We start from the raw sequence: 25,928 nt of genomic DNA on the forward strand, positions 1-25,928 counted from the left end.
CATGGGGTCGCAAAGAGTCAGACACGACTGAGCGACTGAACTGAACTGAACTGAAGCTGACAGGGATCCAAAACAATCTGAATCAAGTCTCTGTCTTTACTTTAGGATGTAGCATTAATGCTGCCTCTCAGTAGGTCTTGAGTGGATGGGACGGTTATTCACACAGTTGACTGAGTTAGGATTAGACAGATAGGTGGGAAAGAGGACTTGCAAAGTATCACTGAGCTGTGAACAAGGTCATTTATGGGCTTTGATAACTGGGTGAAACCTCACCTTCAGAGATTCTCTTTCATTCTGGACTTGAACCTTAGTCATTAGATAACACATGCACTTTATCAGCCCTTACCCTTTGACCTTTTCAAAGACCAACCCTCTTGCCCTCTATTTCTATGGCATTCATCCTTAGACCAGTGCTGTGCAAACAAACTTACTGCAGCAAAGGAAATGTCTAGTATGGTTGCTACTATCATACATGACTGTTAAATGCTTGAAATGTGGCTAGTGGCCCTGAGATGCTGAATTCTATTTCATTGCAACTCAAATGTAAATCATCCCACCATATGAGACAGTGCATAAAGGACTAGACTATCAAAGTACCTGAGAAGACTGTGAGTCAGGAGATGGTCTTCTGTGCCAGGAGGTTACTTCTGTGAAAGACTCTCCATTTTCCTAAAAGGAAGTATATGATTATTCTGGGACAAATAGGAATTATTGATAGATGACTGGCTTAAACTTCATTCAGTCAGAAAACACATTCTTACACAGCAGTGGCTGTGTGCTGCGCACTGGCTAGGTGTGAAGGGCTACTGTGTTCAATGTGACTGACATAAGCCCTGCCCTCTGGAATATATGTTTGCCACATTTTAGGTGGTCAGTTGCCACATGTGGCTAGTGGCTACTATGTCAGACTGGGAAGTATAGCATTTCCGTGATTATAGAAAATTCTGTTGGATAGTGCTATTTTAGAACATGAAATCTAGTTGGATGACAGGCACAAATATGGGAGATTAAGCACCCAACCTAATACTCTTTTTCACCTCCCACTTCCTCATTCCTCCTTGTGCACAGCCCGCTGAAGTAGAGTCTCTTCCCTGTACATCCCTGCCTGGCTCCTTACCCACTTCAATTCTTGGTTTTCTGGCTTGTCCCCAGCACAACCCTCCTACAATCACCCTTCCCTTTAGGGGCTCAGGGACCTCAGCCAGATTTGAACCCTGTCTCTGCAGCTTGCTATGGGCAGTAGCTTTGATTCCCTGAACTGTAGTTTCTCCATCTGTAGTTCATAAACAGCAGTTTTGTTTAGGGTGGCTATGTGGATCCCTCAGCATAATACATGCAAAGCACTTTACAGAGTGCCTGGCAGGTAAGTATTCAATACACTCTGATTATTTTCAGAGATTGCTCCCCTCCAGTACGGCTATGGGGATAAATAACTTGGCCAGGCTCACACTGGGCCTTTCTACTATTTAAGGACTTGTGAGCTTCTTTAACACAATGGACTTCATTCAGACTTCACAGACTCCCTGGCATGTGCTTTCCAGCAGCTTTTCTGATGAGTTTTCATAATTTTGTTCTGCAAGAGACCTAGTCTGCAAGAGACCTAGAGTGTTGAAAATCCTTTTTCTGAAGAACATGGTTTATGTTTTTGTTTTCTAAAGCTATAAGATGAAAAAAAATTTTTTTTGATGGAGTAAAGATAGTATAACCACTCCTATGATCTGTGTCATCACTGGGGGCTGTTCCTGACCTCTTCAATGTTATAGGAATATCAGATCAGATCAGATCAGTCGCTCAGTAGTGTCCGACTCTTTGCGACCCCATGAATCACAGCACGCCAGGCCTCCCTGTCCATCACCAACTCCCGGACTTCACTCAGACTCACGTCCATCGAGTCAGTGATGCCATCCAGCCATCTCATCCTCTGTCGTCCCCCTCTCCTCCTGCCCCCAATCCCTCCCAGCATCAGAGTCTTTTCCAATGAGTCAACTCTTCACATGAGGTGGCCAAAGTACTGGAGTTTCAGCTTTAGCATCATTTCTTCCAAAGAAATCCCAGGGCTGATCTCCTTCAGAATGGACTGGTTGGATCTCCTTGCAGTCCAAGGGACTCTCAAGAGTCTTCTCCAACACCACAGTTCAAAAGCATCAATTCCTCGGTGCTCAGCCTTCTTCACAGTCCAACTCTCACATCCATACATGACCACAGGAAAAACCATAGCCTTGACTAGACGAACCTTTGTTGGCAAAGTAATGTCTCTGCTTTTGAATATGCTATCTAGGTTGGTCATAACTTTCCTTCCAAGGAGTAAGTGTCTTTTAATTTCATGGCTGCAGTCACCATCTGCAGTGATTTTGGAGCCCCCAAAAATAAAGTCTGACACTGTTTCCAGTGTTTCCTCATCTATTTCCCATGAAGTGATGGGACCGGATGCTATGATCTTTGTTTTCTGAGTGTTGAGCTTTAAGCCAACTTTTTCACTCTCCACTTTCACTTTCATCAAGAGGCTTTTGAGTTCCTCTTCACTTTCTGCCATAAGGGTGGTGTCATCTGCATATCTGAGGTTATTGATATTTCTCCTGCCAATCTTGATTCCAGCTTGTGTTTCTTCCAGCTCAGCGTTTCTCATGATGTACTCTGCATGTAAGTTAAATAAGCAGGGTGACAATATACAGCCTTGACGTACTCCTTTTCCTATTTGCAACCAGTCTGTTGTTCCACGTCCAGTTCTAACTGTTGCTTCCTGACCTGCATACAGGTTTCTCAAGAGGCAGATCAGGTGGTCTGGTATTCCCATCTCTTTCAGAATTTTCCACAGTTTATTGTGATCCATACAGTCAAAGGCTTTGGCATAGTCAATAAAGCAGAAATAGATGTTTTTCTGGAACTCTCTTGCTTTTTCCATGATCCAATGGATGTTGGCAATTTGATCTCTGGTTCCTCTGCCTTTTCTAAAACCAGCTTGAACATCAGGAAGTTCACGGTTCACATATTGCTGAAGCCTGGCTTGAAGAATTTTGAGCATTACTTTACTAGTGTTTGAAATGAGTGCAATTGTGTGGTAGTTTGAGCATTCTTTGGCATTGCCTTTCTTTGGGATTGGAATGAAAACTGACCTTTTCCAGTCCTGTGGCCACTGCTGAGTTTTCCAAATTTGCTGGCATATTGAGTGCAGCACTTTCACAGCATCGTCTTTCAGGATTTGGAATAGCTCAACTGGAATTCCATCACCTCCACTAGCTTTGTTCATAGTGATGCTTTCTAAGGCCCACTTGACTTCACATTCCAGGATGTCTGGCTCTAGGTCAGTGATCACACCATCATGATTATCTGGGTCGTGAAGATCTTTTTTGTACAGTTTTCTGTGTATTCTTGCCATCTCTTCTTAATATCTTCTGCTTCTGTTAGGTCCATAACATTTCTGTCCTTTATCGAGCCTATCTTTGCATGAAATGTTCCTTTGGTATCTATGATTTTCTTGAAGAGATCTCTAGTCTTTCCCATTCTGTTGTTTTCCTCTATTTCTTTGCATTGATCGCTGAAGAAGGCTTTCTTATCTCTTCTTGCTATTCTTTGGAATTCTGCATTCAGATGTTTATATCTTTCCTTTTCTCCTTTGCTTTTTGCTTCTCTTCTTTTCACAGCTATTTGTAAGGCCTCCCCAGACAGCCATTTTGCTTTTTTGCATTTCTTTTCCATGGCGATGGTCTTGATCCCTGTCTCCTGTACAATGTCACGAACCTCATTCCATAGCTCATCAGGCACTCTATCTATCAGATCTAGGCCCTTAAATCTATTTCTCACTTCCACTGTATAATCATAAGGGATTTGATTTAGGTCATACCTGAATGGTCTAGTGGTTTTCCCTACTTTCTTCAATTTAAGTCTGAATTTGGCAATAAGGAGTTCATGGTCTGAGCCACAGTCAGCTCCTGGTCTTGTTTTTGCTGACTGTATAGAGTTTCTCCATCTTTGGCTGCAAAGAATATAGTCAATCTGATTTCGGTGTTGACCATCTGGTGATGTCCATGTGTAGAGTCTTCTCTTGTGTTGTTGGAAGAGGGTGTTTGTTATGACCAGTGCACTTTCTTGGCAAAACTCTATTACTCTTTGCCCTGCTTCATTCCGTATTCCAAGGCCAAATTTGCCTGGTACTCCAGGTGTTTCTTGACTTCCTACTTTTGCATTCCAGTCCCCTATAATGAAAAGGACATCTTTTTTGGGTGTTAGTTCTAAAAGGTCTTGTACGTCTTCATAGAACCATTCAACTTCAGCTTCTTCAGTGTTACTGGTTGGGGCATAGACTTGGATTACTATGATATTGAATGGTTTGCCTTGGAAACGAACAGAGATCATTCTGTCGTTTTTGAGATTGCATCCAAGTACTGCATTTTGGACTCTTTTGTTGACCATGATGGCTACTCCATTTCTTCTGAGGGATTCTTGCCTGCAGTAGTAGATATAATGGTCATCTGAGTTAAATTCACCCATTCCAGTCCATTTCAGTTCACTGATTCCTAGAATGTCGACATTCACTCTTGCCATCTCTTGTTTGACCACTTCCAATTTGCCTTGATTCATGGACCTGACATTCCAGGTTCCTATGCCATATTGCTTCCTATGCAATATCGGACCTTGCTTCTATCACCAGTCACATCCACAGCTGGGTATTGTTTTTGCTTTGGCTCCATCCCTTCATTCTTTCTGGAGTTATTTCTCCACTGATCTCCAGTAGCATATTGGGCACCTACTGACCTGGGGAGTTTCTCTTTCAGTATCCTATCATTTTGCCTTTTCATACTGTTCATGGGGTTCTCAAGGCAAGAATACTGAAGTGGTTTGCCATTCCCTTCTCCAGTGGACCACATTCTGTCAGGTCTCTCCACCATGACCCAAATGGTCCACATCAAAAAAGTCTTTTTAAAAAAGTTCTTTAAAAAAGAAAGGAACCATGTTTCTGCCATTGAGGATCTCTTTGGTGTCAGCCCTTCTGTGGAATTTATCTGTCTAGGTTGAGTATAGCTGTTTGTTTTTCACTTCTGAAATATGGACATTAAAGTCTTCTTTTATAACAGTAAACACTGCTTTCTTTTTGAGAAAACCGTAGAATACTTTCCCTAAATCTGAAATGTGCAGCTTTTCTTTTGTCCTGTGCAACCACAATACCTAGTTTTGGAACGCATTCCAGTTGCACTAAGTTTCCCAGCTACTGTTAAGATGGATCTTAAGTCGCTTAAGTGAAGTCACTCAGTTGTGTCTGACTCTTCGCGACCCCATGGACAGTAGACAACCAGGCTTCTCCGTCCATGGGATTTTCCAGGCAAGAATACTGGAGCGGGTTGCCATTTCCTTCTGCTGGGGATCTTCCCGACCCAGGGATAGAACCCGGGTCTCCTGCATTGTAGGCAGACGCTTTACTGTCTGAGGATAGGTAAGATGGCTATCAGTGTTTCCAGTTTCCTGAAGACGAACCTGCAGTCCCTCATGGCCTCAGTGCTGGTACAAGGTCACTCACCATGTCTGAACAAGAACTTTGGTTTTCTGAGTCTTCCCTCAGGTTGCATCCCAGTATTTCCAAATCACTCCAGTTAAAAAAGCAACATCATTTTATATCATGACACTCTTATTTGTTATAACAAACCTCCACTGTCTTTTTTCTGCTCTTCTTTTCAAAAAAACATACCAGGGTATACCCGGGAACACCACTTTTAGGGACATTTATCTCTCCTTCCTGCCCCTCCCTCAGGTCGTAGAATCCTGCCTGGAAGGTGTCTGCAAGCCAGATCCCAGGATGTATAAGCTGTACTTGGAGCAGCTCGGCTGGCAGCCTTCTGAGTCCATCTTTCTTGATGATCTTGGACCAAATCTAAAAGCAGCTGTCGGCCTTGGTATTCACACCATTAAGGTAATGGTCACTGTTTTTTGAACCCCTTTGTGCTTCAGGCACTAGTGTAAGTATGCTTCAGACAATTGTGTAAGTATTTCTTTTTACAAAAATTTATTTATTTTATTTTTGGCTGTGCTGAGTCTTTGTTGCTGTATGTGGACTTTCTCTAGTTGCCGTGAGAAGGGGCTAATCTTCATTGCCATGCAGGGGCTTCTGATCCTGTTGTGGAGCGTGGGCTCTAGGCACGCAGGCTTTGGTAGCTACAGCATGTGGGCTCAGTATTTGTGGCTCCCCGGCTCTAGAACACAAGCTCAGTAGTTGTGCTGCACCAGCTTAGTTGCTCTAAGGCATGTGGAATCCTCCCAGACCAGGGATCGAACCTGTGTCCCCTGTATTGGCAGGCAGATTCTTACCCATCGTACCACCAGGGAGTCCTAGTGTAAGCATTTCTGTGCAGTCCTCTTACACTCAAGAGTCAGAGTTGCCTCTGGTGGTTTTTGTCCTTGCTGCCACAGTCTTTTTACCTTTTAATTCGGAAATTTAGGTGATTAGTCACTTGTATTTTCAATAAGAAGTAAGACACACACATACTAAGAAGGCAGTCAAGAAAAAGTCACACAGGGAGGTGAATGGCAGACTTAAGATGGTTCAGGTGACAGGTTGATCTGGTGATGCTGTTTCGGGTGGGGACCCAGAAGCTACCAGCACCCGGACCACCCCAGTGCTTTGAAGCAGGAGAAACCATGTGAGAAGCGGTCTCCATCCAGCTTTCTACATTTGGGTTTTCATTATTAACTGGTCCATAGGGACACAGTGGACACTACAGTACAATATTCTGTCCTCCTGGCAAAAGGGAGTATCATGGACATTTAACCGTCACTCTTCCCAGCAGATAAGAAAGATTAACGTGGTTAGGTAGTAAATGGAAGGAGGAAACTCATTCTGAGGCTTTCTCATCAGCTGACTTTCTGGCTCCCAAGTCTTTGCTCAGGCTATTAAAAAATATTTCTCTCTAAAAAAGTACCCTCTTAGAGAAAAGGCAAGAGGAGAGGTCAGGGTTGTCTGGGGATCCATGCTCAGTATTCTCTTTGAAACCAGGTCGATGACCCAGAGTCTGCAGTAAAGGAATCGGAAACTCTTTTAGGATTTCCATTGAGAATGGCTGTTCCAAACATTCGCCTTGTGAGAAAGATGATGGATATTCCCAAAGACTCCTTGGAGAAGGACCTCAAAGACTTACTGGGGCCCCAAGTCACAGGTAGTTAAGTCTCTGCATTTTGGTAGAGGCTAGGCTTTCAGCCTGGCTCTCACATTCTATCCTGGTGGAATATGCTGGAGATAAAGATGCCACGTGGTGAAGAAAATAGCCATTGGGCCCTGCAGACCCGGGTGCTGCTCTGTTTTGCTTGGGAAGAAGCACTGACCTCCTTTGCTACGGGTCCCCAGAGCGTACTTGGCCCTTGTTCCACGTGAGACTGTGGCATGGCAGCAGTCACCTGCAAACAGCTGTCCTGGGGGAGAAGAACTTGCAGTATGTACCTAGGGAGTTTGGGTCTTTCTGATATTTTTGACATGACAGCTTATTTTGTGAAGGTGACTTAAAAGTTGCAGGAGTTTAAATGAGAACATGTGTCTCCATCTCTTCATAGGTTGCTCTCTCATTTTTCACATTCCACCCTCAGAAAAACAGGTGATTCATGAGCTTTTGAAGAAACTTCTACCTGGGCATAAAATTTGGCCTCCTGTTTGATCCTTGAAAGTTCTCTTTCTTTGCATGTAGCTTCATGTGAGGATATTTTCTAGTGATCAGATTGTTCCTAGAGCCTCTACAGAGCTGAGGGACCATTTTGAATCAGACCAGAGTTTGGGTAAACTCCGGGAGTTGGTGATGGACAGGGAGGCCTGGCGTGCTGCAGTCTATAGGGTCGCAAAGAGTCGGACACAACTGAGCAACTGAACTGAACTGAGCTGAGCCAATTCAGACAAACTCCCATTTCCTGCTCCTTTGACCAAGTGAAACAAATCTGTGTGTAGAGTTCATATCATTCTAAGACTAGGGTTAATTAGGCTGTTTCTGCAAGGGAGCCTCAGAGTTTAATCTTTGTGGCAGGAAATCACATCTCCCCAAAGCTGCTGTGGTTTGAGCTGTAGGCCTCTGCATAGCTCCTTTCAGCTGTCACACCAGTGTCAGGTGTGGTGTGGCTGAGTATGGGGTGAGGGACACACAAGGGCACTTTTCATCCTTGGCTTAAAGCATTCCAGTTAGCAAGATGGGTTGCCATGACTGCGCTTGTGGTTGATAAACAGAACTATAAAGCTTTTCTGTACAGTGCAGGAGTTGGCAAGACGGACAAAATTGGATACCTGTGAAAGTGAAAATTGTTGTGGTGTAAATCCAGTGGCCTTTGCCACACTGCAGCGTGACATTCTGGACCGAAGCTGGGGTGGGGGGTATGCCTGGGATGCAGTCATGTCTGGTACCCAGGGAGGAGATGCTTTCCTTACAGTGCATTCCAAATCAGGATGCTCTGTGTCCATGTACAATACTCCTTAGAAAGAAAGAATCTCTGTCCACATCTGTCCTCCAGAGCTGGTTTGAGTTTTCCTTCCTTTCAAACTTACAGGCCCATTGGAATTCCTTCAGTTTGATCACGGGCAGTCAAATCCCACCTACTATGTCAAGCTGGCTAACCATCAGCTGGTTCTGAGGAAGAAACCCCCCGGGACACTTCTTCCATCTGTGCATGCAGTAGAGAGGGAGTTCGGGTAAATTCTCAGGGTGTGTGTGTGGGGTGGGGTGTGCTCTCTGTCTCCAGCCTCCACAGCCCCACACCTGGGCTGGCAAGTCAGTGCCCCATCAAAGTGCCTTGAGACATTTAAAATTACAAATATGACTTTCCAAAATTATTTTAGATAAGAACATGTCACCTAATTTTATTCAGGAGATTGTTTTTTCTCTTTTCTCTGTCTAAACCACTAGGAGGCTAGAAATTCTTGGAATTCTGTTAGTGGAGCTTTAGCCCAAAGAAGCATGGCCTTTAATTGACAGTTATTGAAACTGGGGGATTCATTATGTGAATACCTCTACTTTTTAAAAAAAACTGAAGTATAGTTGATTTACTTGTGTTAGTTTTTGGTGTACAGCAAAGTCATTCAGTTATTCAGTGTATATATACACACACATAGGTATTTTTTATGCAGTTTATTTACTTATTTTATATTTTTGGCTGTACTGGGTCTTCATTGTGGCGCACGGGCTCTTCATTGCAGTGGCTTCTTCTGTTGCAGAGCATGAGCTCTATCTACGGCACGTGAGCTTCCGTAGTTCTGGGGTGCGGGTCTAATTACTCTGAGGCATGTGAGATCTTAGTTCTTGGACCAGGGATGGAACCCCTGTCCCTTGAGTTGGCAGGCAGATTCTTAACCACTGGACCACTAGGCAAGTCCCTAAAGAATGTCTCTTATAAACAGTACCTATTAGGTCTTGTGTTTCTATCTGGTAGGACAATTTTCATCTTTTAATCAGAATGTTTACTCTATTAAATTTAATGTAATTATCAGTATGTTTGACTTAGGTCTGTAAATGAACCATTTTTTGTTTGTCTCATTTTTTTGTTCTCCTTGCCTTCTTTGGTCAATTGAATTTTTTTTAAGAGTTCCATTTTAATTTATGCATTTATTAATTTTTAAATCAGAAAAATAATTTCAAGAAAATTTCATCACTTCACACAGAAGTTCATTCATTTTTCTTGGCAGGATGATGGAAGCCCTTGTAAATGCTGGAGCCCATATGCCCAAAGTTCTTCACCTCGGTGAAGAGTCAAGGTAATGTCCAGATTTACTTTTTATGTTGTATACTCAAGGTACAGAAGAGAAAAGCCCATATAATAACTCTAATTTCAGTTTTCTAGAGTAAAGAAAAATAAAATTTGGATAGAAAAGAGATTTTATAGGAACCTCCTGTTTGGTAGAAAACATCTTTTTTTTTTAAACATTCTAGACACCAATACAGTATACTAACGCATATATATGGAATTTAGAAAGATGGTAACAATAACCCTGTATACGAGACAGCAAAAGAGACACTGATGTATAGAACAGTCTTTTGGACTCTGTGGGAGAGGGAGAGGATGAGATAATTTGGGAGAATGGCATTGAAATATATATAATATCATATATGAAACGAGTTGCCAGTCCAGGTTCGATGCACGATACTGGATGCTTGGGGCTGGTGCACTGGGACGACCCAGAGGGATGGTATGGGGAGGGAGGAGGGAGGAGGGTTCAGGATGGGGAACACGTGTATGCCTGTGGCCGATTCATTTCGATATATGGCAGAACCAATACAATATTGTAAAGTTTAAAAATAAAATAAAATTTAAAAAAAATTCTAGAAATATATTTCCATCAAGTTGCATGTTGTTTGTTTTTCTTTGTTTTGTTTTTTTTTTTTTATTGTGGCTTTCTAAACTTCTAAAGTTGCTTTGTAATATGCTTTTAAAAATAATTTTATTGATTAATTTTTGGCTGCGCAGGATCTTCATTGCTGCACGCGGTCTTTCTTTAGTTGCAGAGAGCAGGAGCTGCTCTCTAGTTGCGGTACACAGGCTTCTCACTGCGATATCTTCTCTTGTTGTGGACCACAGGGTCTAGGGAGCGGGCTTCAGTAGTTGGGTCTCTCAGGCCCCAGAGCATGTAAGCTTCAGTAGTTCTGGTACACGGGCTTGACTGCCCCATGGCATGTGGCATCTTCCAGGACCAGGGATCGAACCCATGTCCCCTTCATTGGCAGGCAGATTCTTAACCACTGCACCACCAGGGAAGTCCCTGTAATATGCTTTTTAAGTCTGTGTCTTTTTTCTCAATTTTTAAATTATGAAAAATGCAAAACTTACAGTGTAGTTGAAAGAAGAAAAAAATAGCATAATAAGCACCCACTTACACTTCAGCTAGATGGAAACATTGTTAACATTTTGCCATATTTGCTTTCTATATATGTGTATGTATGTATGTAAGTGTATTTTATATATATAAAATATTATAGAAATAGTAATAATTATATAACAATATAATTTTATAAGATAATATTGTCTTATAACATTTAATAATTTTGTTAAATAATTATAAAGGATTATTTTGTAAACAAATATATATATGTATGCATATATATACATATATATTTTTGTTTTTGTTTTTATATATATTTAATTTTTTTTGCTGTGGTGTATGGCATGTGGGATCTTAGTTCCCTGACCAGGGATCAGACCTGTGCCCCCTGCATTAGGAACGTGGACTTTTAATCACTGGACCATCAAGGAGGTCCCAATAAGTATCTTTTTAATAAATGTATATAAATAAGATTGGACCTTTAGAAGTAAGCTGGAGGCAGCATACATCTCCTAAAAATAAAGATATTTTCTTTCATAGCAGTATTACACTTAAGATAATTAAAAAGAATTGTATAACTTAATATCTTATCCATGTTCAAGTCACGATAAACAGTCCTAATGGTAGAATTTTCAAAACAACTTTTTAGAGTACTAAGCTGATTTCTAGGAATGATGAAGAGATGGATTAACGACATTTTGTATGCCATTCAAACCACTGAATAATGATGAAATTATATCTAACGGGAAGGGATACTTATAGAATCTTCACTGGAGCCAGACACATTCCAGACACTCCATATATAAATTGTCTCCCTTAATTCTTATAACTTCCCCTTGAAGATTAAGAAAAACAAGCTCAGAGAGGTTTACTATGTTCCTCAGGATCACATTGCTAGGAAAGGCAGAGGTGGGACTTAAGCCTGGTTCTGTGTGACTCTGACCCCCTCTCAACAGCTGCTTTCCTATATTATCACATTTAATCCCATTCTGATACCTTCTACAAGTGGACCAAAGAGAAGAGAGGCATGTTGGCAAGGGAGTGTAAACAGGGATGTGTGTGTGTGTGTGTGTGGATTGGTTTGGAGAGGGAATACTTCTAACCTCTGCTTATATGCAGAAGAAAAAGGAAGTTTCCAGTACTCCCACCCAGCATTCAGAGCTTACACACAGGACAGAGCAGTGCCCTGAATAACGGCCTGCCACATCACAGGCCACTGAAACACCCTGCTTGTGTCCCTCCCAGCATCGTCGGCAACCCCTTCTATCCGATGGAATACTGCCCAGGCCTCATCAACAAAGACCCCTCTCCGCCAGGCTTGGAGCCCCGCCAGAGGTGGGCCATCTATATTGCCATGAGCAGAGTCTTATGCAAGATTCACAGTGTGGACCTCAAGGCTGCGGGCCTGGAAGACTGTGGGAAACATGGTGAGCGCGGGGCCCCTTGTCTTCTGTGCTGATGTTTCCTCACTGGTCCTCTGCTTTCTGGATTTGGATGGTATCAAGGTCTTAACGCATCAGCCTTTGCTAATTGTGAGGTGGGCTTGTTAGTTTCCTACTTGGAAAGCCCGTTTCATTTTGTGGAGGTGTTGCTTACCTAGACATTTTGTCCAGGGATAAATACCTTCATGAACTACAGAATCTCTCCTCCCTGCAATTTTTATCTCACTTTATCATTTAAACCTTTCTTTTTTTCTGATACTGCCCAAAGGTAGTTAAGATACCTACTTTCTTCGTTTTCTGCCCCTTCCCATAAATATTCTTTTTAACAGGGATAGATTTTTAAAACGCCATTGTGCCAAATATTTGTTTATATAATTTGCTTCTACTTTTTTCTTTTCTTTTCTTTGTATCTCAATTTGAGTTCCTGCTCATTCTTGTGAGCATTTGTTATCATCAGGCTTTTTGCTTTCTTTTTTAAAAAATCAGATTTATTGAAGTGTATCATTTTATGAATTTTGACAAATGGACACGATTTGTAGGTTTGTTTGTTTTTGGCTGCATCGAGTAGCATAGAGAATCTTAGTTCGCTGACCAGGGATTGAACCCATATCCCCTGCAGTGGAAGCCTGGAGTCCTAACCACTGAACCGCAAGGAAATCCCCCACTAATACACATAATTTATAATCAACATCACAATTGTCCCTATACTTTTGCATGTTGAATCTTTATCGTGAGCCAAAAAATTGTACTTCTGCCCTGCAGAGTTCAAGATTTTCTAACTCTTGACCAGTTTGCATTCCAGTGGCTATGGGTAACTGCTCAGTCGTGTCTGACTCCTTGCAACCACATGGACTGTAGCCCGCCAGGCTCCTCTGTCCATGGGATTTTTCAGGCAAGAGTACTGGAGTGGGTTGCCATTTCCTTCTCCAGGGGATCTTCCTGACCCCAGGGATTGAGCCTGTGTCCCCTGTGTCTTCTGCATTCAGGATTCTTTACCACTGAACGACCTGGGAAGCCCATGCATTCCTAACTGTGGTCGAAAAGAATCTGTCAGCTAAGCTGTATTTTCTTCTTTCTCTGCTTTTAACCAAAACACCTTTGTTTTCTGTAGGATCATATTAAGGGCTGCAGTATGTGTTCAGTGTACATCAGCTTCCTGACATACTTCTACCAACTTACCTAAATCCTTTCACTCCATAGACACATGATCTGAATCCTCAAAACTCAAAATTTGAGACCCTTTGCTACCACAAAGCAGGCTTGCCAACTTCCAGCCCCAGTTGAGGGGGTTCTCCACACCTTCCAAGTACATCCAGACCCATATCATCCTCCCATATTTTAACCTGTTGACCAGAGTTACAAACTCTGTCAGTGTTGCCTCTGTTTGGTGGTCTCAATGGAAAATATTTACAATAAAACTTTTATTATTATTTATCTGAAATTCAAATTTAACTGAGTATTCTGTATTTTATCTAGGAGCCCTCAGTTCAGTTCAGTTCAGTCACTCAGTCGTGTCCGACTCTTTGCGACCCCATGAATCGCAGCACGCCAGGCCTCCCTGTCCATCACCAACTCCTGGAGTTCACCCAAACTCATGTCCATCGAGTCGGTGATGCCATCCAGCCATCTCATCCTCTGTCTAGGAGCCCTAGTTACTAGTAAAATGGCCAGTAGGCAAAGACAACAGATGTTGCCTATTTTGATCCATTATTTCAGGATGGAAAGAGCCCTGGACAAGAAGTCAGGTGCTGATTTGTGGGGTGACCTTGGGCAAGCCCCATTATTTTGTCATAGTTTTCTCAAGAGTAGAGGTTATGTAAAAAAGCCCTGCCTGCCCCCCTCACAGCACTGATGTGAAAAGCAAAGGAGATGGCAGCTGTCCCAGTGCTGTGAATGCAGATAAAGCCTGTCACATGAAGCAATGGGCAGTGTGACATCACATCCTGCAATGGAAAGAGAACAGTTTAAGGAGGACTCCCACGTGCTGAGTGGATCCTTTGCCTTTTAGTTTTAAAGTGCTTTTTACAGTGACCTATTAGTGTGACAGAGACAAAGTAGAAATATGGTGTCATTTTTTGTGACTCAGGACCAGCCTCCCAGGCTGTGTTTTCAGCCTGACAGCATAAAGCAGCTTCCTCAGATTTCACATTCACTGATCCAGCTAAAGGGGCATGAGATCTTCCTTTTCAAGAATCCTGCAATTTCTAGAGTTACGTCAGGAGCCCAGCTGCTGGGCAGGGCATTGGCTATATATAGCTAATCTGCCATCTGTGTAAAATGAGTATACTTAAAATTTGAATAAATATAAATGTTTGTTTGCTGAAGTGAAAAAAATCTCTGAAAGGACACCTAAGACTGGTCGTGTTGGTTGCCTTTGGGGAAATGATCTGAGTGGCTGAGCAAAGGGGTGGGAGAGCCTTTCCCACACCCCCTTTTGTCACTGTAATTTCAAGGCATGTGAATGTATCATTTGTTCAAGAGAACACATTTAAATTTTTTTAGGCACACAAAATGATCTAATCAAGGGGACTTTTGACAAAGATGCTTTAGGTCCAATCTCGTTATCACAAAGAACCTTTCCTTTCCTCTCTGCACAAGGACCTGCAGAGAGCATAATTCCCTTTTCTCATCCCAGAGGGCAGGCTGCTTTGGGGAGGAAGGGCATTAGTGCTTGGCAGACTTGCTCAGAACCAGTGGCCAACTGCAGAGACACAGGGACAGCTGCACCTGCTTCCCACGAGAAGGGAGTGCGCACAGCGCCAGGGGGGTGTGTGCATGGGGGGCGGAGGGACATCCTACATCCACGTAGGATATTAACCTGAGGGGCCCTTTCCACAAAGGTTCAGCTCCTGGTGGCTTTAGTATTTGATTTCTTAGGATAATTTTCAAACTTACAGAAACATTCACTAGTGCTGTGAATAACTATATGCCCATGACTGATTTTAACAATGATTGACTTTTGCCATGTCTGTTTATCTTTCTCTTTCTGCATCTATCTATTTGCATGATTAACAAAGTGGTACAGACCCTGACACTTGACTTTTAAGTGTTTCAGTATGCCTTCCTAATAATAAGAACATTTCACAGTACCATTTCACACCCAAGAAAACGCATCGTTTTCCCCAATATCTAAGACCCAGTCCATATTCAGATTTCCTCATTTTCCTCCTTATATCTTTTATAAGTGAGGTGGGTTTGTTTTTGGTTTGTTTTTTTTTAAGTCAGGATCTGATAAAGGAACCTAGAACAGTACCCCCTCTTTTGTTTTAAATGAATTTTTAAAGGGACCAAGTCAGTTGTCTTATGATTTGTCTTGATTATTACCTTATGGTCTCATTTACTACTTTGGACTTCTTGTAATTCCCAAAATTGAACTCTAGTTCTAAAGGGTTGATTTTACTTTGAGTTAAAACCTTTCATAGGGACTTCCCTGGTGGTCCAATGGTTAAGAATCCACCTGCAAATGAAGGGGCCACAGGTTTGATCCCTGTCCAGGAAGATCCCATGTGCCTCGGAGCAACTGAGCTCATGTGCCACAGCTACTGAGCCTGTGCTCTAGAGCCCAAGAACCTCAGCTACTAAGCCCGAGTGCCTGGAGCCCAAGGTCTGCAATGAGTAGCCACCGCAATGAGAAGCCCCGGCACTGCAACAAAGAGCAGCCCCTGCTTGCCACAAGTAGAGAAAGCCCACACAGAGCAACGAAGACCCAGCACAGCCATAAACAAGCAAATTAAATAAGTAAAGTGGTTCTTAAAGATTACTCGTTACAATAAAAAAAAAAAAAACCCAGCCCTGCTGGATTCTCCAAAGGACAGGTGACTGAGTACTCTGAGTGTGCAGTTCACTCCAGAGAAGGAGACCAGTCTCTCTATCCTTGACTTCAAGCTTCTGGGAAACATTTTTCTCTAGATGAGGGGTGAGGGCTTGGCTTAGCGCCATGGACCTGATATGTTGTCTATTAATAGTGATAGTAATTGTCATTTGACAACAACGACAGCCACAGTAATAACAGCCACAATTCACTGGGAAGCCTTCTGTGCCAGTGCTGTGTTTGGCTGTTATAATATGGACTTCGTACGGCCTTCACAGGGAGTATAGGTGTCAGTACGCTAATAGTACTGATGAATCGGTGGCAGCTTAGAGAGGTTACATCGACTGAACAGCTTGACTATGAACCAGGCAACTCTAGAGTAGAAAGTATGTATTTATGTGGCATTCAAGAAAAGATAAACTACAGGGATAGATCTGTGTTGTCCCCCAGAGGAAAGGAGAAAGATTTGATTACAAAGGGACACCATGTAACTTTGGGGATGATAGAAATAAATATGCCATTTCTTGAGGGCAGTGGTGGCTGCCTGACTAAACTCACAGAATTGTATACTTTACAAAGAGGATGTATGTCCACTATACCTTAGGTTTTTTTCAAAAATCATTTTAAAAAGGCTTGATGCATGTGTTAAATAAAGAAAACAGAGCATGGGAATTCCCTGGTGGTCCACTGTCCAAGACCCCACTCTCCCAGTCAAGGGGGTCCTTGTTCCATCACTGGTTAGGAAACTAGATCCCGTATATGGCAACTGAAAGCTCACATGCAACAACTACAAATCCCACATTCCATGATAAAAGATCCACCCTGCCACACCGAAGATGGAAAATCCTCCATGCCACAACTAAGACCTGGGACAGCCAAATAAATAAATATATATTTTTTAAAGATTAAAAAAAAAGAAAACAGATCATGTCTAGAGTGAGTTATGTGATGATGATAAATGTGTTGATCTAGACAAAACGGTGCCCAGAAACTAGCCATTAATCCAATCCCCTGTGACACTGTTAGCAACATCATGGCAGGGCTCCCTGTAGCCCAGTATGACAGCAGAAGTGCTTTGGGGAATTCCTGATTAGTTTATTTAGGAAAAGAAGAGATAAAGAGCAGGAAGCAGGCCAACTGAGTCCAACTTCTGGCTCCCAGCCCATGGAATGTAAGCTTGGACCCATCTCCTCCCTATGACCCGGATCCTTGTCTGTAAAGTGGGGATTAAAACACTCGTGTGTAGCTCCAGGAATTCAGTGAGCTATAATAACGCATGTCAGGCACTTAGCACCAAGTCTGATACATGTCAAGTGCTCAGCAGTGGTAGTAGCCACTAATGGAACAATACTGTTATACATTAGTACTCTTAAGGGTTGTTTGAGGGGGTGGTTCTCACTGGTTTTCTTTGCCTCTGCTTAGGGCAAGCAAGCTCGCCGACTATGAAACAAACTGGAAAGCTGACTGAATTTATGTGTAACCTGGCATGGGATTTTCCAGTCAAAGAGGGGTTCCAGGTTTTCAAGGAGATGCTGGCCACCAAACCATTAATGGGGTGCCACCACTCATGGTCCAGGCCACAGTCCCTGCTGAGCACCCTAGGCATGAGGAGCTATGTCACCTCCACAGACTCTTCTCCAGCTCATGTCTCAAAGGGAGCTCTGATCTTCTCTCCAGAAGGCCTTTCCCCCCGAGTCAGGGAGCTATATCAGCGGCTGAAGGAGTTTATGGAACAACATGTGTACCCCGCTGAGCCGGAGCTACAGCGTCACCAGGTCTCAGCTGAGAGGTGGACCCCCTCCCCGCTGGTCGAAGATCTCAAGGTAAAGCAGCCTTTCATTAGCACGGCCCAACCTCAGCTCGTCCACTGGCCATATCTGTTCCTTCTCGGGCAGTTAAGAGATGGAAGAGTTGAGTTCAATGGTCTCTGCTTTCCACCACCACTAGAAAGAGCCAGCCCTAGATCACTCAGTTTCACTTCATTGCTCTTTCTGTGTGACCATGTCCCGGCCTGATACTCAGCCCAGGCAGAGGAATGCAGAATCTGTGGCTTATAATCCTGAGGAGCATGGACTCATTTTATGCATGTCTGAATCATGTAAATTTGAGACTGATATAAATTGCATCAATTAAATGATGCTCTCTTTAAAGAACCCATAACATCAAACCTAAAGCGTCACATCAACTATACGTTTATGCTCCTGACACACAGTGACATCAGTTTAGTGCATAATGGAAATGCCTGCTGTGCTTTTTCAGGATTGGTCTTGGCTTGTGTTAGTTCTTAAGTTATCTGAGGTCTTCAGGAGCACATATTCTGCCTATGATGCAACCATCACCTACATTAAAAAGAAACGGCATTGAATTTTGTTCATAGTTATAAACCTATTGCAAGGTAACCAGAGTTCAAACATGGCAAGAGTAGAAAGAGTTCATAACCTGGAAAGAATTCTCTAAAATTCTTGGGCCTCTGAGATAATGACTGTCAACAATTTGATTTATAGGCTCCCGGCTCCTTTCTTCTGGTACATAATAATACATATTATTATCATTCCTGTTGTAATGAAAATGTGTTATGCATTTGAATCTTCCAGTTGTTTTATGTTATTTAATGATGTATCCCATGTCAGTGCTTGGAGATGAACCCAGGCACTGGGACCACATTGGGGATGCGCCGTAATTTATCTACCCTGCCCCTGCCTGAGTGACACTGTGGGGATTTCAGTCTAGGTCACTCCAGGTCACTGAAGCAGCAGAGTGAGCAGCTGGTTGCTAACATGGACAGAGAGGCTGAAGAGCCAGCTGAAGGAGACAGTAGAAGCCAAGGGAAGGCCGGCTGTGGGGAGCCTGGCCATGACTGTCACTAGGGCAGTGTCCGGATGCTTTCTCAGGACTCCAAGATTGAGGTGGGAATTTTCAGCCAGTCACCTGTAGGTCCCGTGCTCACATCTTCATGCCACTGAAATGTCTACAGTGAGAGAGCACTCCAGAATAAGAAGGGGCTTGGATCCTGTGCAAGCAAAGGGTATCGAATGCTGTTACATACTTCTGTGTTCACTTACTGTTTCTACAGTGTCAGTTTAAGAAAAGAGTATGTGTTGCTCTGGGTCTTCTTTATGGTGCACAGACTGTCTCCAGCTGGGATGCATAGAGACGTTTTTTCCCTCTTGTTGCAGCGCATAGTCTCAGTAGTTGTGGCCCATGGTCTCTAGAGTACACGGACCTTAGAGTGCTCAGGCTTCTCTAGTTGCAGCCTGCCGGCTTTGTTGCCCCACAGCACATGGGATCTTAGTTCCCCCACCAGGGATTGAACCTGTGTCCCCTGCATTGGAAGGCAGATTCTTAACCTCTGGTACCAGGGAAGTCCCTGCATGAATTCTTTGAAGTAAAAATTCTGGTCCAAGGATAACATTTTTAGTTGTTGTTTGCTTTGGGTTTGGATAGTTGGTTTTGTTGAACTGCACCACGTGACTTTTGGGATCTTAGTTCCCTGAATAGGGATCGAACCTGGGCCCCTGCAGTGTGAGCGAGTCCTACCCACTGGACTGCCGGGGAATTCCTGAATGAGACCATTTTAAGTTTTGACAAATACTGCCAAATGTATATCAGAAAGCTGCTTGCCATTCTATGCTCCCATTGTTACCTTGTGAAATGTCCTATCCCCCACCTACTGACCTGCACACTTAATCCTCACCCATTAGATGTACCCGTCTCATGCACGGAAGTGTTGGAAAAGCAGACACTCATGCTGTGAACACTTTTAGACTCGAAAATGAATGCATATGAAAAATCTGCTTTAGAGAACATTCTGCATGTGGTCATACCTGAATGGGAATCATGACAACTAAGATTTGAGGGGAGAGTGGTGAAATTATGGCTTATGAGTTTTATTCAGTGTCGTTACTACCAATAAATAAGAATGTTTGGCATTTACACTGCATCTCACAAATCCTGTGAGGTAAGCATCATGAACCTCAATTTAAAGATAAGGAATCAAGTTTTCCAGGGACACAGCTAGAAATAATAGCACCTGGACTCAATCCAGATCTTCTGGGCTCAAATCTATGTGTTTTTCCCTCCCACAAGATGATTCATTTCCTTATTCTTCCTCTTCTCAGAACTCCCTTGCTTCCCTTCCTATTCTCCCTTCCTTTCCTGCTTCATTTGTTCCAATTAATCTGTCCTTCTTCTCCTTGGTCACTGCAGTCTCAGCTAATTAGCTTAACACAGCCATGAAACAAGTATATGTGCTGATTCTGGTCGTATGTGTCCTAGAGAGCAGTCCCAGTGCGATAGGAAGCTCAGCCAGGTGGTGCTCTCCCGGTGGGAAGAATTTCCATCATCACTAATATTTAGTGCAGCTCCAGCTTCTGGCACACTATATTCTGTCACTACCTGGAACTGAAAGAGTGAAATGTTTTTGAGAGGGAAAATAGCTGGCATTCACTCACTGTACAGCTGGACTACAGAACGTCTGTCCTGCTGCCATTCTTTACGCTCCCTTGGTTCCTGTCCATTTCTGAGCCTCCTTCTCTAATCTGAGCTCCTGATAACTATCCCACTTGGAAACGCTTTTTCCAGTCAGTCAGTCACCTCCATTCCTACTCTTGCTCAGTAGCTGTGACTGGTAGGGTGAGTGATGACCGTCCCAATACAACAGATGAGGAAACTGGCACAGGGAGCACACCATCTTGCCTAAGGTGTCCCAACAGGTGGTGGGGCAGGGCCTGAAGCAGGAAGTCTGATTCAGGGCCTGGGTTCCTGACTCCCAGGCTAGACTTTCTGGTTTCCCTGTCAGGAGCTACGTTCAGAAACCCAGGGTTACTTCCCCAGGAACAAAGTTGTGCCTCATGAAGAAAGCTCGATCAGGGGATCTCCTTGGGCAACTCAGCAGAGCAGCTGAGGCTGCTGCCAGATGTCCTGGCCAGTTCCCTGCAGGCTCACTGAACGACCCTTCATTCTCTGTGTTATGGGGCGAGTTTTATGCTGCATCGTGATGACAGTAATGATGCTAACAGTGAGGGGGTGGGGTAGGTGGGGCATCTGGGGTACAGACGAAGTGAACTGATTGCCACCTGTTAGGAATGGGCTGTCCCCAGACTCTTCCTGTTCTCCTCCCACATATCTGTGGAGTTGTATCCAGCCTGGTAGTTTGGACTTACTCATTATTTTCCATGGGCCAAGATAGTATGACAACCACCCTATGTGGATCCCTGATTTTTTTTTTTTTCTGTGACAGGAGAAAGCCAAGGCCGAAGGACTTTGGAACCTTTTCCTACCCCTGGAGACTGATCCTGAGAAGAAATACGGAGCTGGGCTGACCAACGTGGAGTACGCACATTTGTGTGAGGTCATGGGCACGTCTCTGTATGCTCCCGAGGTACCTTCTTTACCGTACCGTCTTCCTCAGCATGGGAGGAAATCCTTGTCCTCCAGAGAGTTCAGCCATCCTCCTGGGCTGACGGGGTTCCCTGCAGTGGCACTGGACTCAGGAGCTCTGACGCAAACTCAGACTTCTTATGAGTTGAAGATACTGCAGGCAGGTGGCTGGAGCCAGAGCAGGAAAGGAGCAGGGGGTGGGCATCTTCTCGAGTGAGTACAGCCTGGCTGGCTTCCATGGAGCCTCAGTCCCCCAGCTCTACTCTCCTCCTTCTCTCCCAACAAGCTCTGTGGTTGAGCTTAGGTACTCTGAGCTGCTGTACTCACAATGTCCTGGGTCTCTACATCTTTGGGGAGAGGAAGGACTTTCATAAGGGTGTCAGAGGGCATGTATCTTGGAAGGAGCCCCGATCCATGTTTCTGGGGAATCTGAAGTTTTGAATATGATAAGGCCTTTGTGCCTTTTCTCCTTTCCAGATCTTTAACTGTTGTGCTCCAGACACGGGGAACATGGAGCTCTGGTTCGATACGGCACCGAGGAGCAGAAGGCCCGCTGGTTGATTCCATTGCTGGAGGGAAAGGCTCGTTCCTGTTTCGCTATGACTGAGCCCCAGGTGCCTACCTTGGGTCACCCACAGGCGCTCCTCATCACACCAGACCCTCACCCAGCCCCATCGGGCTCTGCCATCAGGGAACTCAGGACCCTTGCCAGCTCTAATCAGAATGTGCTCTCACTCAGGTCGCCTCCTCAGATGCCACCAACATTGAGTCTTCCATCCGAGAGGAAGATGGCTTCTACGTCATCAATGGTCACAAGTGGTGGATCACAGGTATTTGGCCTGAAATTCATTTTTCAATCACATTTATGTGGGTCTTCCCTGATAAGCACGTCTTCTCTGCCCTGCTGTTGTCTGAGAAACTGTGGGAGGGACTAGCTTCATTTCCAGTTAACACAAAGGAGATTCTGTCTCTGTTCCCAGAAGAGGCAGCAAACCCTGAGAGAACCAAAGGTTCTACCTGACCCCAGGTGACCCCCCATGTGACAGTTCCAGGAATCTCTCCTCCACTCCCCACTCTTCATTCTGCTGTGGGTGTCTCCCTTTAGAGTCACTTCCTCAATGGTGTCCCCCTCTTGTGAGGTCAGCTGTGCTACAGCAGAAGGGCTGGTGATAATCCTGTCGTTCACTAGGCTTTAACTCTCCAGGGCCCTCGGTACATGCTGTGGGGACCTCCCTTCACGGAGTCTCCACCCTTCCCCAGAAGGTCTGTGGTATTATCCCCACTTCACAGAGAAGGAAACCAGGATGGAGAAGTGACTTGAGTCACTGCCCAAGGTACTAGCCCCTCTATTGACAAGTAGGGAACCACCCAGAGTTCAAGGCTGGCCTGACTCTGAAGCCTGTGCCCAAAGCCAGCATGTTTCCACCTCCTGTGGGAACAAAGCAGAACAGACTGCCACTGATAAAGTAGCAGTTTTCAGCCTCTTGTCTTCAAATTGTATTTTCAATCCAACGTTGTGCTTTAAAACAAAACAAAACAAAACTGTTCTTAGGATGTTGGATTCCTTCCTCACTGGGACAGAAACCAGTTGCTCTTATTGCTGGTCAAAGGGCTGCATGGCCTCATCTGATCACATGACATCTTAAAGGGCCCCATCTGCTCAATGACTTCAGCTTCTCTGGGCCAGGACTGAGTGTTTAAGGAGAGCTGATGGCCATGGTGTCAGATGATGGGGGTCTGTCTCTCTCCTTTCCTGGCAGGCATCCTGGATCCTCGCTGCCAGCTCTGCGTGTTTATGGGAAAAACAGACCCACATGCCCCACGCCACCAGCAGCAGTCCATGTTCTTGGTTCCCATGGATACCCCAGGGATAAAAATCATCCGGCCTCTGAGGGTGTATGGGCTGGAGGACGCACCAGGTTTGTGCGTCTGTTTGTTCTCTGTGTGGGTCTGGATCTAGGGAAAAGGCTTTGGACAGCAGTTGCTCCAGTGCAGAAGTAACACCTGTAAGAGTCTGAGGACATTTGGAAGGGCATGTGCTCTTGCATTTCAGTTCTATCCATGAATATCAACCATGCAGGCAAGCTTCAGACAGGCATTCATCTGTTTTTTTTTTTTCTCTTCTAATCATAGAAGACAAGCAGGACTCTAGGAGGTAAGGAAGCCACAGAGGATGGAACAGGAGGCAGGAAATGCCCTCCAGACCTTTTCTTATAGACCACAGTGTGGACAGCCTATCTCCTGGCCTGGAGGTCCTCTCACAGGGGCCCTTTCTCTCTGCTGATGCTGTCCACATTTTGACTTCAGAGTTTCCTTAGGGTCACTACACTGTGAGAGTCACAGACTACTAGGAGTTCCAGTTTAAGTTAGAGTCACGTTTTATAAAAGGAATGCCAAACTATTCCTTTGACATTTTAAATGACCAATTTACCTTCCATCTGCAATAGTCTTGTTCCTGCCTTCCATCCTCCTTCAATGATGTTCTAGTTAGAAGTCTACAAAAGAGCAGGGATATTGTCAGCAGATGAGATAAATGCATCTGGAGAAAGCAGGAAAGCAGATTGCTCAAGGGTACTCTATGGGTTTTCTCAGGTGGCCACGGTGAAGTCCTGTTCGAGCAGGTGCACGTGCCCAAAGAGAACATCATCCTGGGCCCCGGCCGGGGCTTTGAGATCCTCCTAGGCCGACTAGGTTCTGGCAGGATCCATCACTGCATGCGGCTGATTGGCTGCTCAGAGAGGGTGTTGGCGCTCATGAAGGCCCGAGTAAGTACTTCCTTTTGTGCCTGTCTCTGGACCAGAACAACCCATCTGTCTTCCTCTCAGACTTCTAATCCTGTTTCCTGAGAGCAGACTTAGCAGGTGAAGAAGCAAGGTGATGTTCTTTACAAGAAGCTGTGTCCTTGTGTTTGCTCTGCCTCTTTTACTTTGCTCAAGTTTCAAATCCAGAGCAGAATGCGCCTCCCTCTGCCTAGGGGTCAGAAGGCGTCTGGGCTCTGTGGGCTCTGTGGCAGCAGAGGGCAAGGCTCCAGGCCCACAGGGTCATGGTCCACTGATGACCATCCTGCCACCAGCTCACCTTTAAACATCAGGCAACAGGGAGAGCGGGGTTCCAGCATCCAGCCCTGCATCGTCCTCCTCCCCCAGCACGTCCAAAACTTTATTCTTCTGTGACCCCTTGAAGGTTGCAAGCCCATACAAGAGTGTTATTGCTGTGAACAGTGGTTCAAGTCAGTGAAATCAGTTTCACTCTGAAGTGATTTCAGAGTGAAACTTCAGACTGAACAGATGTCTCACAAGATAGTCTTAATGAAGAATAGCAACAGTTCAGGGTATCGCGTTACTGAGCAAAGTTGTGATTCAAATCCTTTTTAGTTGAAACCAGCCAGTTTAAAAGAAAACGCTTCTAAGGACTTAGATATAGTCTCCATCCTCATCCTGCAGATCAATCTGACCTAATGTGTCAGAAATCTTAGAAGATGCTATAGTACTGACGTAGCCATGCTACTCATTGGACTTGGTCGAAAGGGAGTAATCAGGCATCTACAAAAAATTTGATACTAGGAGGTTCACCACAGCCATGATTACGTTAGGAAACACCTATAAGGCTAGCTATTGGGGTCTGGTTAGATAACCCTGCTATGGGCGTGCAGTGAAATTCCAAAATGATGCTGTAGTAATCTATTTGTTAACTAGAGATACGTTTGCCATATGCTAAGTGAAAAAAAAAAGGCTATAAAGTAATACAGAGAGAATGACTTAAAAAAAAAAGCAGATGTATGTATATGCATATACAAAAAGTCTAGAAGGGTATGCACCAAATAGTAAGTATAATTTACTAGATAATGGGGTGCTGGGTGTTTATATTTTGTCTGAAAGTGTATGCTCTTTTCTGCCATGAGATATTCGTGTGTTGTAATTGTTTTTAATTTTTAAAAATAAGGTGGAAGAAGGACCACTTATCACTTTTTCTGATTGCCTGTAGCTTTTGAACACTCTACTCAATCTCTGTTGCAATAACAGTTGCCCACAAGAGGGCTCTGGCACCCAGACTTGCTCCCGAGAGTTCCTCAGGACGTGAAGCAGGCCCTGCTGTCAGCAGAGGGCGCCCTCCTGGCCTGTGTGAGGCGCCCACAGTCGCTGCCTGGTTACCAGAGTAGCCCTGGGCCACAGGCGACTCAGATCAAGCTCTGTCCTGCTTGGAGGCCAGACCTGCCCAGATGGGGCAGAATGGCTGGCGTAAAGGGGTTGTGCTGATAATTTGTGCAGCTACCAAGTGTCTAGCTTCCCCCGCTGCCCTCCCCTGTGCTTCCACCCTCTCCTCTGCAGGGCACCGTCCATGCCTCCCCTCCTGTCTCCTGTGTCCACAGGCGAAGTCCCGCGTGGCCTTTGGGAAGCCCCTTGTAGAGCAGGGCACGGTCCTGGCAGACATTGCCCTGTCCTGCGTGGAGATCGAGCAGGCCCGGCTGCTGGTGCTGAAAGCTGCCCACGTCATGGATGTGGCGGGAAATAAGGTAGGAGGCTGA

The 25,928-nt window shown here is 44.5% G+C and overlaps 1 protein-coding gene across 1 annotated transcript; it reads left to right on the plus strand.

Annotated features, from left to right (window-relative positions):
• Positions 1 to 5,433: 5,433 nt before the first annotated feature.
• On the plus strand, positions 5,434 to 25,928 carry LOC129629749 (acyl-CoA dehydrogenase family member 10-like). Its single transcript, XM_055549956.1, is given in 14 exon segments — positions 5,434 to 5,496; positions 5,744 to 5,902; positions 6,983 to 7,142; positions 8,509 to 8,650; positions 9,641 to 9,709; positions 12,017 to 12,198; positions 17,447 to 17,847; positions 21,264 to 21,404; positions 21,881 to 21,917; positions 21,920 to 22,017; positions 22,143 to 22,233; positions 23,164 to 23,322; positions 23,996 to 24,168; positions 25,773 to 25,928. Coding segments are annotated over 14 exon segments (2,031 nt in total).

The sequence above is a fragment of the Bubalus kerabau genome, chromosome 16 (assembly GCF_029407905.1).
Source record: "Bubalus kerabau isolate K-KA32 ecotype Philippines breed swamp buffalo chromosome 16, PCC_UOA_SB_1v2, whole genome shotgun sequence".
NCBI lineage: Eukaryota > Metazoa > Chordata > Mammalia > Artiodactyla > Bovidae > Bubalus > Bubalus kerabau.